At 39.0% G+C, this 18,679-nt stretch overlaps 2 protein-coding genes across 2 annotated transcripts; one reads left to right on the top strand and one right to left on the bottom strand.

Moving 5' to 3' along the window:
- Nucleotides 1-22: 22 nt before the first annotated feature.
- On the bottom strand, nt 23-8,716 carry LOC149932974 (glutamate-gated chloride channel alpha-like). Its single transcript, XM_090157214.1, has 7 exons — nt 8,710-8,716; nt 8,322-8,630; nt 3,119-3,186; nt 2,436-2,662; nt 1,321-1,457; nt 913-1,247; nt 23-271 (listed from the first exon to the last, which is right to left on the bottom strand). The coding sequence occupies exons 1-7, from the start codon at nt 8,714-8,716 to the stop codon at nt 23-25; spliced, it is 1,332 nt and encodes a 443-aa protein (XP_090013340.1).
- A 2,772-nt stretch (nt 8,717-11,488) lies between these two features.
- On the top strand, nt 11,489-16,433 carry LOC149932973 (uncharacterized). The gene is made up of 6 exons (XM_090157213.1): nt 11,489-11,915; nt 11,980-12,606; nt 14,080-14,368; nt 14,430-14,801; nt 14,870-15,424; nt 15,517-16,433. Exons 1-6 carry the CDS (start codon nt 11,519-11,521, stop codon nt 16,232-16,234), a joined length of 2,958 nt encoding a protein of 985 aa, XP_090013339.1. The 5' UTR covers nt 11,489-11,518; the 3' UTR covers nt 16,235-16,433.
- Nucleotides 16,434-18,679: the final 2,246 nt, after the last annotated feature.

Below are 18,679 nucleotides of genomic sequence, written 5' to 3'. Positions count from 1 at the left end.
CATTAACAAAAAATGACTATTTTCAACTGGCGAAATATAGCCAGTAGAATATGATAAAGGCGAAAGTCGTGATTGGAAACAAGTAGCGCGAAACGTTGTCGAATACGTTGGCGTCATAGGTGGAGAATTCGACCACTTGCTTCTTAATGTACAACTCTTTTATTCGCAATGTCTTTTTATTCTCGACGTTGCCACCGTCCTTTTCATGTTTATCGTCTTCGGATGTCCAAGCGGGATGAGGTTTCACGCTGTTTTTTCGATGAGATGAGGCCTGCTTTTCATCAAATTATTTTACTATTAGAAACCTATTACTTGTCAGGGACTTAATAGCTTGTTTTGTCCTCCACATAAAATAGTCTATATAGCCAAGTTTAAACAAAGATAATAAAAACGTCGTACTCTGGATTCGAAATAAATAGCGTTCACCCACTTCCTGCAGGAACTCCTTTAAAATTAGATCCATAGTTACCATGGTAACCAACTATAGATAAGACCACGGCCAACTTTGATGACACGCTGCTCGGGAGCAGTGCGTCATCAAAGTTGGTCGTGATAGGACAGTACAGGCTATACAGCGCCCGATGGAGGCCGATTTATCGGAATTCACGTGTGGGAAGTGCGTAAGCCCTTCGTTACAAAACCGTCAATCAAAAAGCTCTGGGAATTCGAATCTAGGGTATGGAGCTCTATATTATCTTTGGCTTAAGCATCGCCTTCCTTCGAGCTGCCAGCATTATTTATTTTAATGTACTTGGAATGGTTAGTAGAGCGTATAAAAGCTTTCCACGTTAGGAGCGAACTAGATAATTGTCTAATCATTTACTTTAAGGAACGGATAGCTATAATAGGTATCCTCGTGTCCTCGCTGATGCGGTTGGTGCAAAATACTCAATGAATGAACGCGTTCCTTACCTTAATTCTGCAAGATCGTCTGGACCAAATTTGCGCTAAAGTAAACTCCAGTAATGACATGAAAACTAAAAATAGACATCCGAAAAGCCAGATGTCAAGGGCGGTCATATAGTCCAGCGGTGGCAAGACGGTTCGAGCGTGGACGATCTCCGTTGCTAAGGTTAATAAGGCGGTCACTCCCACGGTAACTCGTCCTGGTACGGCCCTGATGTCCAACCAAAATGAAATCCACGACAGGCAGACCACCATTAAGCTCGGGATGTAGGTGTTGACCAAAGTAGCCGTTAATTTTCTGGTAAATACGAATTGGGCGAGCAGAGTAGTTTTATTTAAACCTAATGTACGATTTATAAAAACCATTCATATTGGTAAATGAAGTTGCCTGGCGAATAATGATGAACGTCGTACCTTTTTTATATTCCACCGTACATATTTCGGGTTTCACTGATTCCACTTCGTAGGTTAACGTTTTTTTGGATATTAACTCTATGGTTGTGCCAAATTTCTTCGTGTTCTTCTTCCAATATAAGTTGGCTTCGTTAGACCTGGTGGCCACTTTTGAATTGCGTGTTAATGAAAAGGAAATATTTAGATTAGCGTGAAGTATAGACTTAATAACGATTATTCTTACGAAAAACAATGTTAAGGGAGCAACGCTGACTGTCTAGTGGATATAAATGGAAATTCATATCGCACGTAACCAGCAAACGGAACCTATAGGACACGGTAGTGAAAACCATTTACTTCTTTAATCAAATACGACCCCAATAATGATTCAAAAACACTTTGTTGAAATGGAGAAAATGCATAAATACACCTCTATTATGTATTGAATCAATACTTCCTTTTAAGATATGGCAGCGTAAACAAACTAAAGCAAGCACTGAGTCGCTTTCATATATAAGTTAAAGGGCTTTTTCTTGTCCAATAGAGTTAAAAAAGAATTTACGAAAAATTAGGAAAAGTTATTAGATGTGTTATGAATTTTCTATTGACGTCTCAGCCCGTACAATTATTTTCTTAAAACAAACCAGTTATATATTTTAGTTGTTTTTACGGTGCAAACTGTATAGAATAACTTTAGTAAGTGTCATTTTTCTAAAGGTATTTTACGTAAGTACTTGGTATACCTTAAGAGCATTTACACTTTAGACATTAGAATAGTACTTAAAGAGTGCCATTAGAGCTGGATTACGAAGTATAATGGCAGTTTGTTCCTTTTTTTTTCACTTTTAGACGAGGTCAACCCAACTACTACTATACACGCATATACAAATATCAATTTTAGTAGAAATCGACCCAAGTTTTTAAAATGAAAACCGTCATATCCTTGTTTATTATGAAAGCGCTTTACGCGTTATCGACTTTTAAAATTTAATTTAGCGATGGCGTGAAAGCGTTTCCGATATGAAACCCGCCCACTATTTAGTTGTCCCTTACGCCGTAATTCAACCAAATAATTGAAAAGGAAATTTGCCGGCGTGTGTACATAAAGCGACCATTGTTTGAGAGTTGTTTTTTACCATCCAGTTCGATAGAAGCTGCCATCGCTGTCGACTTTGATGTACGTGTTGGGTTTGGGATAATCGAAAAGTTTGACTTCCTTGCAGTTGTTGAAGACAGTGTCCGGTTTCCAAATACATTTGGCGATGATTTCCGGAATCTGCTCCGAATGTACCAGCGAAAGTCCGGATAAATTCAACGAAGGGTCGTTCCAGAACTCGTACAGCTTTACTTGAAGGCCGAATGTCTTCGATCAAAGAAAACGTTCAACTTTGTTACTTCGAGCATTTTTTGTAGCCCACACGCGTGAATTAAAAGTTTGAAGACCGTAGGCGTGCATGCGTTATAGCTTATTTTAAGTTTCATTAGTGACAATTAGACATCGTCAAATAACTTTTTTTTAAATAAGCTCATGTCGTCAGTGAAAGGCCTTAGACAGCAACGTTAATTCAGCTTTAATACTTTGGATTAGAGAGAGAGAGAGATAAATAAAAACGTGTTGTTTATTCACACCAGGTTTAAATCGGATTTAAATGCCGTTTAGTAAAAAAAAGTCATGCAATATAAATAAAATAGACTTTGGTTAACTAAATCTAGTTTTATGAAAAGGGTATAACATCATTCAGACTGGGCTCATAATAATAGGCTAAGTAAAGTGCAATTTCAATAATTAAGGAAACTCGGAAAATAGTCAATACGGTACCATTTCCGCTTCATTGATTCCGTAAACGTCACACACGACCAGTTGTACGCTGACATTGTACGGTCCCTCTTTCGGAAAATAGAGTTAAGTTAATGTTAAGTTACTTATCCAATAGTCACGAATTATTCTATTACTCGATAAATAATTAAACAAAGAGGAAATAAAATATTTATGTATGTTTAGAACGCCAAAATACGTCTAGAGAATACGTCAAATACCCCAACTTTTTGCAAAGCATTTTTAAAGACTAAAGGCTGGTTTACACTAGGGCAAAAACGCCACAACGGTGACAGTCGACGCAAAAATATTGCACTAGGCCTAACGGGAAATTTTCGCTTCGACGTTCACCGTCGTGGCGTTTTTGCCCTAGTGTAAACCAGCCTTAAAGCGTGTAGAGTTGGACGTAGATAGGCTTAGGAACTGCCTTGAAAAATCCGGATACATTGTAAGTATTCCTATAGGTACCTGACGTCCTTAACCAGTATTGAATAACGTACGTTCAACAGGGAACATGTAGCTCATGTCATCCACGCACAAGCTAGGCTTGTGGTCTATCCATTTCACAATGACGCAGTCGATGAAACTAAAAATTAAATTTTAGTAATAATAGAGAAAGTTGGGGTCTCGTGTTTACAGACACTTTTAAAATAACAGTTTAATCGATTTAATAACCTAGAGCTAAAATTTGCGTTTCACATTTCACAAAAATAAATTTTTCATGGTGATACGACTGGCCATACTCACGCATAATGAGTCATAATAAACCTTTTCGTTATATGCATTAACAAAAATTAACGAAAATACCAACGTATAATTTATTTTACAAATTGAAATAGGCGCAATAGCGTAGAAAGTCTAATTAACATTAGTGCAATTTCACTTGAAAAGAGCCATATCTAATCGTTTCGTGCACCGTATGATATACAATATAACTCTTAAATTTATGTAAATTAATTAAAGTGCTATGCAAACGTATAATGACGTTTTTATTATTATACGTCCTTAATTCATCATTTACATACAAAATTTATTTTAAATGCATAGATCAAACATTTCTCTAGTTTTCTAACTAATTTTGTTGATTATTAGTCAATTAATTAATTAATGAGATATTGTGTCATTAATCAGGGGTTCACTTTTGTACGTGATAACTAAGAAAATGTTAAATTTAAAAAAGTGAACATCAATTAATACTGAACATTAGTGTTACGAATGTAAATTGAAGAATTAAAAATGTTGTACTAGAACTAGATCTAAAGAAGACGAAGAACATGGCACCCTTTTACTTTAAACATTACCCGCTTTTTACCAACTACATGTAGTTCGAGGATATTTACCTTACTTTTTGGCAAGATAATGTATATCAATACTATTAAAAATACAAATGTTTAGTGAACATTTTAGGTATAGGAAAGAGTCGTACCAGATGCCAATTGTCCCACAGAAAAATAGCAAACTGTAAAATGGGAAATTAGATTCCAATAGCATGTTGACGTCCGACTTGTTCGACTCCTGTTATCCGTTTCGTTAGTGGCTACGAGGCGAGCTACTAGGCGTAGCGCGATTGTTAAAAATTTTCCATATTACCTATCTCCGAAGGAAAGGTATAGAATAGTGAGGTACCCGAAATTGAAAAATTACTTATCGTGAAAGTCTTAGAAATTTCAACTGTCTACAATACCAGACAAATTTACAGGTGTTATACGAACTTGTAAAAACGAGTAGAAATGTCCGATTTCGTCACGACGTAGTGAAGAGCGATATATAAGGTAATTCATTTAATTTAAAATATTATTTTATTTCAAAATCAGCTCACACTGAGATATTCTTTAGAATCTGCAGTGGCCTACTCTCCGAAACTCGAGTTTAGCGCGTTCTAAAGCACGATTTACTAGCACGAATCAAGAAACACATATAACGCATTCTGATCGATTTCGTATAGCTGCATGTACGTAATGTTTCTCAGCAAGGCTTTACATTTAATTAAACCTTCAAAACAAATATAGTTCTAATTAACCCATATTTTATTTTAGTGTTGTAAGTCGGAAACTTTTCCGTTTTTTCCGAAAAAAATAAAAAACAAGTTTTCATTCTATGATTAGCCTAGTATATTGATTGCAAATTTAAATAAAGCGGCTGTTTCGCCTAATTTTTTCGAATCTGAAAGTAAAACTAAACCTCTAGACTAGTTTAAACTGATAAACAATGTAACATAGGCCAAGTAATGTTTTTTAGTATGTTTACTGATATTAGACATTTTATATCGATAAAAAGTTAAAAAATTTAAAAACCCTTAAAAGTAATTACTAATTTATGTTTCATTTTTTTATTTTTCCAATTTACGGAAAATTTGTTTTAATTACTAAAGCTTTTTACCAATTTATTAGAATATTTTCTTTTTTGTAAGAATCATTAATTAAAATACAAAACTAATTTTCGAGGCATTAGCGTGTCTAAACTTCGGAAAACTTCTTAATTTTTAAGCTTTCTGAGATAGTGCCAGGGAGCTTGCAGGGCTTGCCACCACCCTCCTACGCTTTGTAACCCAGCCACCTGAATTAATGGCTTTAAAATTCGCTTGATGACTTAGGCCTAAGGTGGTGCCTTGGGTATTACCCAGGTAGCACAAACACGCATATGTCACGTGTTTCGTCGATGTTGAAAAACACGTTCGCTTAACGTTGATCATGTCACCACTTACAACGTGTTTTAGCACGTGTTTTTGAAACCATTTCAATCGTTTATTTGCAGCGTGACGTCACAACGATAAGAAAAGTAATGGCGTTTAACCGATTGCGTGAGTACAGAAAAGCGTTCAGTAGCTCTTGACGTAACGCTGCAAACGATATGCAACGGTTCAGAACCGCTGCAGGTCCGATTACTCTTACTGAACGCAGCCAAAGTATCAGTCGCGTTGATTTTAGAATTTAAAATATACATTATGAAGCGCTTATTGTTCATGTATTAATCGGATATTGATCGTTTATGTCGTTGTAGTTGTTTATATACTAAGAGGTTAAATATCGTGTATTAAGCGGATATTGATCGTGTATATCGTTGTTCTTGTCCATGTAGTAAGCGGTTATATTTTGTGTATTAAGCGGAAATTGCTCGCGTATATCTTGGTTCGTATTGACGTACTAAGCGCTTATTGTTCGTCTAGTAAGCGGATATTCTTCGTTTATTTCGTTGTTCTTGTTCATGTAGTAAGCGGTTATATTTAGTGTATTAGGCGGATATTCTTCGTTTATTTCGTTGTTCCAAGGGCGTATTTAAGGGGGGGGGGGGTTTGGGGGTACACCCCCCCCCCCGAAATGGTGATGAAATCAGTGTAAAACTTCCGTCAGCACCCCCCCCCTTGAAATTTTCCCTCAAAACCCCCCCTGAAATAAAATCCTGGATACGCCCTTGCGTTGTTCTTGTTCATGTAGTAAGCGGATATTGTTCTTGTATATTTTTGTTCTTATGTGTGTTAAGTGGTCATTTTCCGTGTATTAAGGTGTAATTAATCGCGTATTAAGCTCGTATTGTTATGTGGTTAAATTACGTTTATTTATTTGCAGGTTATTGTACTGGTACTTTGCGATTATTGTTCGTGTTGTACGTAGTTATTGCTCGTGAATTAAGTGGTTACATTTCCAGTAATGACCGCTTTTTGCTTGTGCATTAAGCGGTTATAATTCGTTAATCAATCTGATATAGTTAGTATATATCGTTAATTTAGCGTGTAATAAGCGGATATAGCTTCTTGTACATCGCTGAGATTTTTCATCGCGGTTATTTTTCGTGTATTAAGCGGATATTGTTGGTTTATATCGTTGTTGTTGTTGATAGACTAAGTGGTTGTATGTCGTGTTTTAGGCGGATGCTGTTCGTGTACATCGTTGTTCTTGTTCATATAGTAAGTGGTTATATTTTGTGTATTAAGCGGAAATTGTTCGTGTATTGAGTTGTTCTTGTTTATGTAGTAAGCGGTTATATTTCGTTTACTAAGCGGATATTGTTCGTGTATTGAGTTGTTCTAATGTGTGTTAAGTGGTCATTTTCCATTTATTAAGGTGTTATTTATCGCGTAATAAGCTCGTATTGTTCGTGTACTAAGTAGTTTTATTTCATGTATTAAGAGGTTATATTTTGTTTATTTGAAGGTTATTGTACTAGTACTATGCGATTATAGTTCATGTTATAAGCGGGTGTTTTGTATATTACGTCTATTAAGTGATTATTGTTCTTGAATTTAGCAGTTATATTTTCATTGTTTATCGAATAGTTTTCATGTATTATACCGGTTATTACACGAACAATAAATACTTAATAAAAGAAATAGAATCGCTTAATACACGATAAATAAGCTATTAGCAAAAGAGATATAACCGCTAAATATACAAATAATTAACACTTCATACAAAAATATTATTGCTTAATACACGAACAATAAGCTCTAAACACAAGAAATGTAACTGCGAAATGAGGACAATAAACACTTAGCAGACGAAATATATACACGAAAAAAGAGCGCTTAATGCACGTAATGTTACTGCTGTAGTAAGCGCTTATTGTTCGTGTATTAAGCGTTTTTATTTCGACATGAACTAGACGATGCTTTTCGTTTAATATTTCAAATTGAGTGCGTAAATTAAGTCATTATAAACATTTTTGAAAATATCGAAAACTTTTATTTCGGTGCCAAATACATTTTGATCATTTAATAAATTTTTATCAACCGTATTAGCTGCCGTCTTTCCTTTTTGCTTTTGTTTTATTCTTCCGTTAGCTTGTTTAAGCCAATCTTTTATTGAATCTTCAATGCAGTTCTCTGGTACACTTTGGCCTAGGTGGCTCTCTCTCACAGCACCTGGATAAAGTTTGGAAATAATTCTTTTAATAAGTATTGGATATTAACAAACGTGTCAGAAAAATATTAAATAATTACTGCAAATTACTACATCTTTCAGATTTATAGCTTTAAATGAGCGCTATTTATTTCCGGCCCAATTGAAATCTTGAGCCACACAATCGCTGAGGACATTTGAGAGAACTCTTCGAGTTAAATCTCCAACACTTTTTCCACCAAGGACACCTAAGAACGATATCTAAAATGACAAAATATTTTAGTTGAATATCTAGGAGTTGATTTTATATAACCTAACTAACACACCAACAAATGGCAATAGATATTTGTTACTAATGGATTTTAACTTACCAGTGGATGCTGCTACTTTGTTGGTTGGAATCATCTCTCCATCGTGCTCAAAGACAGCAGATGCACTGGAGCTCAGATGACTTCCTTCCCCTTGTTCATTCAAAGTCGTGTCAGCAGAATGAACTACCTCACTGGACCCGGATTGGCAACTTATGTCATTGGACACCGCATTAAACAAATCCAGGAAGTTGGTGACTGCATAACCAGTGCTGTCCCTGGATACAGATGTTTTGTCAATTAAGTACTGTACATTTGAAGTGCAGGGAAAAACTTCAACTTGAATACGTACTGAGTTGCGAAATCCCCAAACTGCGCAGAAACGATGGTACTCCTGTGGAAGACATTCAAATATTACAAGGTGTTCAGATCTTTTGGATAAAGATATTACTAGTCATTGCTGTGCGTTATTCATTGAAAGAATGGGAGAGATAAGTGAGTCTGTATACCGATAAGGGGCACCTGCGGGCGGGGGAAACGGGCCCCTATAGGGGCCCCCTTTTGCGGCAATATTCGGCGGGGTCAAAAGGTTAGCTGTTTTACGAGGTTGATTTACGATGTTAGGTCAATAGGTTATCTGCCCCTATGGACACGATGCAAACAGCCGTTAAATAAGAGTGAAACAGGCCCCTGTAGGGGCCCCATTTTGCGTACATTTTCGGCAGGTCAATAGGTTAGCTGATTTACGATGTTAGGTCAATAGGTTATCTGCCCCTATGGTGGTGACACGATGTTATGCAAACAGCCGGCCCGTCATAGTTAATAGCTGGAGGCACCCCCATTTTAGGTCAAAAGGTTAGCTGATTTACGATGTTATAACCCATAAAACCCAGGTGCTAACCCATTATAGGTCAATAGGTTATCTATGGCGGTGACACGATGTTATGCAAACAGCCTACCCGTCATAGTTAATGTCGGGCACAATTCGAGTTGGTTTTCGCCGACAAACACTTTCGGGCCCCTAAGCGTACCGTAAAATAGCGGGCGGTCATCGGTAAAAGTGTTTTGGGAAAAAAAGAGAAGAGTGTATACAAATTATAAGGTTTTATTTATACATTCAAAGTTACAGTACATTAAGCGGATGAAAACGTTTAAAGATAAAACAATTTATTTTTAATATATTTATGGTTGGTAGATACCATATTAAACAAATTGTAAAAGTTAAATACACAAAACATATTTTGGTTGGCCACTGTTTCTTTAAAATCGTCAATAATTTTAAATGCTGTTACGTAATTGGACGCGTAGCGGACAACGGTATCATACCTTTCATGTTCATCCGATAGAAATAAATTGTTGGGTGCACATGGTTCTTTATACAATATTTCGTAAATTTTACGATAATTATCGGTTATAACGTAACCCATTAATTCAAAGAGTTTTTGGTTCACTTTAAGGAGTTGAATGTGCGAATTAATGAAATATTTGAGTCGGTCCAATTCTCGAGTTTCCGGCGCTTTGATTACGACCGACGCTTCGGATATCGTACTTTGCAAGGTTAATTCTTTTTGGTCAGACATGGCGGCGGTCACTAGCGCATCAGATAGCGGGAACGGTGATCGAAAGGGCAACCGTTGGGGATCATTTATTTGTTCCCAGTGGCCGTATAAATCATCCCAGGCGCGCGAAGACATTTCAAAGACCTGGTGTGTGATTTTATTGCATAGAGCTACAGATATATCGAGCTCAGACGTAAAACCCGTAGTAACGAAAAGCTCGGATGAAAGTGAATACCGAGGGTTAACTTTCCGCTGAGTCGGATCAAATTTAGACATTTTAGTGGGCCCAGGAACGTTATCTACACAGCTTCGTTTAGACATGATGCTCGAGAAACGGTTTGTAGTGTACTGCCGATGGATGACGGGGATGAATCCCTTATATAGCGATAATAATTTGATGACGTAATCAGGATGATGTAATGGGTTGACTCAATGACTCACGCGATTAGTCAAATTTTGCGGTGTTATGTGTATAGCGACGCCCATATTGGTAAACCAAAGAGATAGAAATTCCACAAGTCCCATTAAAAGTAAAATCAACGCGATTAGTAATGCGTTTTTAGGATTGTTCGCGATAAGCCGACTAACGGGAGAGGCGGGGATAGAACCTTCCATACCGGAAGTTATCGTTAAACTAAATTTACCAATAAACCAAAAAACGGATTTAAACTTTATATATTTTATAAAAACGCAAATGACATACAAAGTATTAAAATAAACAAATAACTAAAATAAACAAATGACTAAAATATACAAAAAGAAATATTGACAAATAACTAATATATAGAAAGGAATTATTTACAAATGAAAAATACAAACGAGAAATGAAAAAAATATATACAATAATTAAGAGGATCTATTCCACATAGTTTATGGGGCTACATAAAATTCTACGCGCAACAACATTCATTTATAACCATTTTTCAACAAAACGTTTGTCCCCAAAAAATATCTAACACTTTGAAACGTCTTTTTTAAAAAGTTTTTGAGTATATAACCATGACCATCCTTCTACGCTTAAAAACAGCTGTGAAAACAATCGCTTTTTATAAACATTTCGGTGCACACTATTTTAACAATACCCGATTTGACGCGTCATGTTAAATTCAGGAGTCGCGCGTGGATCAAACTTAATTTGCATCGTAAAAAAGGTTAGGGTTGACACAAAAAAAGAGCCCCTAAACAATTTTCCCTTCAAAGAAAAAGACCGTAGGGGCCTACATTGTTCAATTAAGACTCGAGCGGCGTGGCCCCCAAAGGATTCCACCCTAAGGGTTTGGTGTCTAATAAAACAGCGGCTCGTAAAAAAAATTGGGCCCGCTCGGAGAACAAGAAGGGCACCGTCAAAAAGTTTTTTTCGTATATTCATCCAGCTTTGTCAAAATAGTCAAAAGAGTTTTCTGCGGCTCTTTTGAAAAACAACATGTGTCAGCGATAAAAGGATGAACCGCCACCAAATTTATGGGGCTATCATTAAAGTAGTCATTGATCCATCCTTAAATTTAATAGGCTTAAAAAACATTGGGGTCCATCTTTTAGAAAACAATCGAGTTTTATATAATAGAGTTTCGACTTAACGACGTGATATTATTTTTATACAGCCTCAAAAGATACGTATAAATAGAGCCCTATCGGCCAAAGAAACTTCACTAATCAGCGGAATTCTCAAGTTGGAAGTCGTTTTCTTATCGCCTAGAAAAAATGGATAGCGAAAGCTTATGTTGGTTTCTAGACGATTTGGAGGTAAATAGACCCTGGTCCGTACCGCAACTACTGCAATTTTATTACGGAATATGTTTATTTTTAAATTTAGAGCCGGGGTTTGCACCAAATAAGTTACCCGCAATCTTTAGCCGTCTGAGTTTTAAATTAATTTTGACGGTTATTGAAATTTTTGAAACTGTTCAAGCTATCCCCCACGTTCCAGAAGCGTGCCAAACGGTAGCCGAACTCCGATTATTTAATCAAGCATTACCGCCTCGGTTAGGCGAAATTATTGAAGCGAGATATAATAAGCGGGAAAAAGAATTACTCGAACTCGAGTGGGATGCTATGTTGGGTGCCGAATATGACGAACCTGTGTTGGACTACCTGAAGAGTAAGTTTTTTTTCTCGTACCGAAAAATATCTAAGAAATTAAAATATATATTTATTTTTTATAGACGCCCCTGAAATTGTCACGGTCGATGATGCTGAACCGCGTGAATCCGCCGAAATGGTGGACGACTATTTCAACGACCTACTTAACCAAAGCGGTTACGGGGAGGCGGAGGGAGATTTCCCAATTGTGGGGTATATTGAATTTGAGGACCCGAATTGCGTAATTTTGGGTCAGAATGAAAAACAGTTCCCGAACTTCAATATGACGGGAATTGAATTGGAAGCTGAAATATCTAATAATATAGCGGAAGGGCTTGCCAGGGTCACTGAACGGGTATTACGCGATGTAAACCCCGCTGACATGGTACAACTAGTAATCCGTAGTTCGGCGCTGGGTGCGGCGCATCCCGATATAACCATTTCATTTAGGAGACGTGACCAAATTGATATCGAGGCCCTTCTCGACGAGGTATCCGAATCTATATATTCAGATGAGGAAGAAGCGTTTTTCCTGGCACCCGTTAATTTAACTTTTTCCATTGTCCGTCTCCCCCAAGGCGGTGGCTGTGCGAAACGGAATCGACTAGAGACCTTTGCCCTGTTTTCTAGAAATAGACGAGCAATTGTCCGTATTGCGAACAGCGACTCAATCTGTCTCGCTAGGGCTCTTTGCGTCGGTGTGGCACTGTGTAAATATCAGAATGAACCCGAAAACAAAAGACTAAAAACGGTCTATGAAACTTTGTCGCATACCAAAGAAAACAATGTGGCTCAGCGAGCCGAGGCGCTCCTCCTATGCTCCAAATCGGGTGTCCGACCGAATAAAGAATGCGCGTCGCCCGAGTCGATTAGAAAATTTAGAACGTATCTCAAAGAATACGATATTTTAATCTATCAAATTAAAAACAGCTGGCCGACCTTGGTGTACGATTCTAGAGTACGGGGAGGTATGGACAGAAAACGTATTGTACTTTTAAACGAGGGGGCGCATTTCAATCTAGTTAAAAATCTGGCACCCTTATTCGGGAAAGAAAAGTTTTGTTCAAAGTGTCTAGAGGGGTACAGACAAGATAGCACCCACGCGTGTTCAGACTATTGTTTCGCGTGTTGCAGGGCCATAAAATGTACCGGAGATATAATAAAATGTCCCGACTGTTTACGTAAGTTTACGGGTGTCGATTGCTACGCTCATCATAAAATAAAATTAACCGGCGATAAATTATCATTATGTCAAAATTTATTTCATTGCACGGAATGTTCGATTCTAATCGATTTGACTAAACGCGACGGCCAGCTGCATTCTTGTACCGAACAGTATTGTACCGTTTGTCGTAAGTTTTCCCCCTCGGGACATCAATGTTACATCCAAGTAATAAAAGACCCGCGACGCCCGTTACCCCGTTTCGATTCCAACGGTCAGCCTACGCAAATGTGGATATTTTACGATTTTGAAACTATCCAAACCAAACGGCACCCCGATAAGAAAAACTGTTATATTCATCAACCCATTTTATGCGTGTCGGAAACTTATTGTGTCGCGTGTGTTGATACCCCCGACGTAGCATGCAGATTTTGCGGCGTTCGCCAACGACAATTTCTGGGTTCAGATTCCGCGCGAAACTTTTTCGAATATTTAAGAACACTGGCTCGGATAAGAAGAGTGACCGCGCTGGGACATAATGCCAGTAATTATGATACGCAACTCCTATTACAAGTTATAATGGAGAGTGCCGACTCGTTTGAGCCCGATCCGATAATAAATGGAACTCGCATCTTGCAACTGAAACTACACAATTTAACTCTATCGGATTCGTATAATTATATACCCATTCCTCTGTCGAAATTCGCGGATACGTTCGAGCTGGGTCGCGAATATACGAAAGATTTTTTCCCCCATTTTCTATTCAACGTAGTTGATAATAATTTTGACATTTACAAACCCGAACAAACAAACTACGTCTCGGAGAACTCGCTGCCCCCCTTGGAAGCTTACGGTGCCCAATATTTCACGGCGAAAGACCGCGAAAGTTTTAACAAATGGTACGCTCTCGAAACCGAAAAGAGTTCGGGGTTTAATTACCTCGAAACGTTAAAACTCTATTGTTCTAGAGATACCCACATATTAGCTAAAGGTTGTTTAAAGTTTATGAAACTATTTCAAGACTTGTGCGAAGTTAATCCGTTTAGCGTGGGCGTGACTATCGCATCAGTGTGTAGTTACGTGCTAAGGAAAAAATTTTTGGAGCCAGAAACGATTGGCATAATACCGGCTAATTTGTATCGGTTATCCGAGCCTCAATCCACCGAGGCTTTAGAATGGCTGGCTTGGGAAGCGCATGTCCGGAATGTTACCATCGTGTCAACGCTGAATGGTCGAGAACCGCGTGCTGGAAAAATTAAAATTGATGGTCTAATCGGTGAGAAAAACGCTCTACAATATCAGGGCTGTTGGTAAGTATTATTTTAAAAAGTTCGAAGAGACAAAATATAAACAGGTTTTTTTTCATTAAAGGTATCACGGTTGTAGGACTTGCTTCGGGGACTCTGTAAATAGGAACCAGCCATTATACGCTAACGCGAGCGATACCCTTAATACACGATTTTCCAACACGATGCGGACAACCAATAAACTTAAAGAAATGGGTTATACCGTCATTCAACAATGGGGGTGCGATTGGATTTTGGAAAAACAACAAAATCCAGCCATAAATGAATTTTTAAAAAATTCTAATTTTTCGGAAACTTTAACTGAACGTTTAGACCCGCGAGCCGCTTTTTTCGGGGGCAGAGTATCAGCCTTACGAACGTACTGTAACGTTGAAGGGACCGACGATAAAATATTCTACGTGGACATTTGCAGCCTGTACCCTTTTATAAACAAACGGTATTATATCGAAAAATATATATATATATAACGAAAACAAATATTTAAGTGTGTTTTCCTTTTTATAGTGGCAAAGTCCCCGTTGGTCATCCGACAATTCTGCTCGGTAGCGATATTCCAGCCATTGACGATTTTGAGGGATTATTGTTATGTAACGTGCTCCCGCCAACCAATTTATTCCATCCTATTCTTCCGTATCGGACCGTTAACAAAAAGTTAACGTTTACCCTATGCCGGACGTGTGCCGATTTACGGTATCAGGGTGACTGCGAGCATTCTGACGACGAAAGAATGCTTAAAGGCGTTTGGGTAATCGACGAATTAAGATGGGCGGTAAATCGCGGATACAAAATTACAAAAAAAATTGAGGCCTGGTCATACACGGTGACGCAATACGATCCTGCAACGGACAGTGGAGGGATTTTTCGAGATTACGTTGACTGTTTCCTAAAAACCAAGGTGGAGGCGAGCGGCTGGCCGTCAGATTGTCAGACCCCCGAAGCCCAGGCTGAATACATTGCGGCTTTCGAACGTCATGAAGGGGTCAAATTGGACCCTACCAAAGTCTCCAAAAACGAAGGTCTTCGAGCCATCTCGAAATTAATGCTGAATTCCATGTGGGGGTCTGTATGGATTTTATTACCCCCCCCCCCCCCCATTGGGGTTATAAATCATATTGGGTAGCGTAATAGATATTAAAACTTTTTTTTTCCAGAAAACTCGGTCAGCGATCCATTGTGACCAAAACTGAAATCGTTCGCGAACCCAAAGTGTTCTTTGAACTGCTATCAAATCCGGAAATCAACGTAAAATCGGTTTTGACAGTCAACGATACGACTCTTCTAGTGAAATCAGCCCCCATCAAGGAAGCGGAAATCCCTCTAAAACATACAAATTGCGTGATTGCCGCTTATACAACCTGTCAAGCGAGATTAGTTTTATTAAAATATCTTGAAATAGTCGGAGAGAACGCGTTATATTTGGACACTGACGCCCTCCAGTACGTCTCGAAACAACCCCTTATAACTACGGGCAATTATTTGGGCGATATGGTCAGCGAGTTATCCGGTTATGGAAAGAATTCGTTTATTTACGAAGCCGCGTATGGCGGGCCAAAAAATTACTCGTTTTGGGTGAAAAATCCGGATACGGGCGAAAAATTTAACGTTACGAAAGTGAAAGGATTTCGAATTAATGTCGGTAATCAGCATATCATTAACGGCGAAAATTTAAAAACTATGCTAGGAGTGACTGACGAAGAAACTGAAATACCGGCGGCGTTTGCCGTGCCTCTGCCCAAACAAATCCGTCGACTTCCGGATCATACGCTCGTTAGCGTCGACTTGGAAAAAGCGTATCGGCCCGTAATGGATAAAGTTCGGGTTTTATCGAATTACCGAACAGTTCCATTCGGATATAAAATACGCGCTTAAAAAAAACCTTCGCTCTTATGCGGTCGAGCCGCGGGTCGAGAGGCACCGGTCTCCGCGGGTCGCCGTCTCGGCGTTCGAGAGAGAGAGAGGCGCGCGCGTTCTCTCTCTCGATCCGCTATCCGCGCGCGTCGGGGTCACGAGGGGGGTGTGTCTCTAGCGCGCCGGCCGCTTTCCACGTGGCAAGGGGGTGTGTCACGGGAAAACGTGTTTTGTTATTGTCAAAAATAAAAAATATTATATATAAAAACAAAATGTCCATTTTATTTCATTCTGGTTTCAGCTACGCGGTGATAATGTACCCTTTTTATCACAGTTGTAACATCATACTTTGCGGGCCTAGCCAAAGTGGTAAGACATATTTCGTAGAAAAACTGATTAAACATTTAAAACAAATGTTTGAACCTCAAATTGAAGAAATCCACTGGTTTTACGGCGAGGATCAGCCAGGATACGATAAACTTAAAAAATATAACGTTATATTTCATAAGGGTTTACCCGATCCTGACTTATTTGACGGCTCGAAACGGATACTGGCGGTTTTAGACGATTTAATGGGGGCGGGTCAAAAAGGAGAAGTTGCCCAATTGTTCACCAAAGTCTCGCATCATCGTAATGTTAGCTTTATCTACATAAGTCAAAATTTATTTCATCAGGGTCGCGGGTGTCGCGAAATTTCCCTCAATGCGCACTACATACTTTTAACGAAAAATGTACGGGACAAAACACAGATTAATTGCTTGGCGCGCCAAATGGCCCCTGATAATTCCAACTTTGTTATCGAAGCGATTTCTGACGCGACTAAGGAACCAAACTCTTACGTATTGATCGACCTTCAGAAAGATTGCCCCGACTCACATCGGATCAGAACTAATATTTTCCCAGGCGAGCAAGTCTCGGTATACATTCCGAAATAATACTTTTCCGAGGGTGGTTAGTTACCACACACCCCCCCAGCGAGTCGAATTCATTCGATGTACAATGTCTCGACGAGTCAGGTCGCAAAAACATCTGCTCGAATCGATCGGCAAATTAAAGGGCGTTAAGAGACGTAATATTTTAATTAACGCCAATAAAGAGTTGATCGAAGCGATATCTGATTGCGTGTATAATACTCTTATCGGGAATATACGTCTAACCACGCGGCAAAAACTACGATTAAAAATACACCGTAAAACGTTACGCAAAATTGCGCAGAAAAAATTGGGCTGGCAAACTAAAAAACGAATATTATTAAATCAAAAAGGTGCCGGATTTTTCTCGTTTCTTCTGCCTATTGTGTCGTCGCTCGTGGGAGCCCTAACAGGTTGAACATAAAAAATGTTAAGGTACTCGAAAAAAATGACTTTAGCGCCGATTACGCCACCCCATGAACAACTCAAACCGGATATTGACACGGAAATGGCGGATATTTTAAAAAGCGAAGCGCTCGATGACAGGACCAAGTGGAAGATATACGAAGAGATGCTACTAAAAAAGCACGCTCGAAATAAACCGATTGAAAATAACGATACGCCCAGTTACGATACATTAGTCAATCTGTTCCCGCTAGGATACAGAGCGAGCGCCCGAGCTATATTTAATCATTTGATTTCGGACAGCGGTCGACTGCGGTGGGACAGCCAGGGGCAGATTTTATTAGACGGTGAAATACAAACGGATTCTGATATTGTTGATTTAGTATATTATCTAATAAGTCCCCACGCGCCGAGACCCCAGAGTTGGTCAAAATTTAATAACCTGGTGGGTAAACTACGGAAAATCACCCCTCAAGCCTTCCCCACCACCACCCCATTACCGTCTACTTCGTTCCTAACAGCTTCCGCCCCCCCGGGCCCCCATCTTTCGCTCGCCTCCTCCAAACGAAAGAAAACTTTGCCGTCAGCGGTCGGGCCTAATTCTTTCGCGACACCTCGACAGTCACCGAAACTTTGGTCGCCTACTATTAAGAACCGTTTACGTAAAAAAAAAACGCCGAGTGCCAAAATTTTGAAATGGGAGAGTTACCGATAAACGTAACGACTAGACTTGAAAAAATATATTTCGATTCTCGTAATCCAGCTAGCTACGGGGGTGTTGAAAAATTATACGATTCTGTCAAAGAGCTCGGAATATCTCGGGAGAATGTTGAAACGTTTTTGCAAACTCACGACGCCTATACGTTACATAGACCAGTTATTCGAAAATTCCAAAGACGAAAGATTCGTGTAGGAAACAGACTAGACCTCTATCAGACTGATTTGGCAGATATGCGGTCTTTAGCGAGCGACAATTCCGGATACACATTTATTCTTACTTGTATAGATTGCTTTTCGAGAGTGGCATTTGCCGTCCCCCTAAAACGTAAGACCGGCGCTGAGGTTGCCCGCGCCCTGAAAATAATTTTTAAAGAGCGGGGCAAGCCCCGCGCTATACAGTTCGACCGTGGGTTGGAGTACGTTAATTCGA

Source organism: Leiobunum rupestre, chromosome 8 (genome assembly GCF_980474605.1).
Source record: "Leiobunum rupestre chromosome 8, qqLeiRupe1.1.hap1, whole genome shotgun sequence".
Classification (NCBI taxonomy): Eukaryota; Metazoa; Arthropoda; class Arachnida; order Opiliones; family Sclerosomatidae; genus Leiobunum; species Leiobunum rupestre.
Note: the sequence above shows the minus strand (reverse complement) of the source record. Positions and strands in the feature narration are given on the sequence as shown.

Coding starts and splice junctions, on each gene's coding strand:
- LOC149932974 (XM_090157214.1), bottom strand. Junction 1,248..1,320: donor TACGGTGGAATATAAAAAAG/GTACGACGTTCA, acceptor ATCGTACATTAG/GTTTAAATAAAACTACTCTG. Junction 272..912: donor GACGATCTTGCAGAATTAAG/GTAAGGAACGCG, acceptor GATGAAAAGCAG/GCCTCATCTCATCGAAAAAA.
- LOC149932973 (XM_090157213.1), top strand. CDS start 11,519: ATGGATAGCGAAAGCTTATGTTGGTTTCTAGACGATTTGGAGGTAAAT. Junction 14,802..14,869: donor TACCCTTTTATAAACAAACG/GTATTATATCGA, acceptor TCCTTTTTATAG/TGGCAAAGTCCCCGTTGGTC. Junction 15,425..15,516: donor ATGCTGAATTCCATGTGGGG/GTCTGTATGGAT, acceptor TTTTTTTTCCAG/AAAACTCGGTCAGCGATCCA.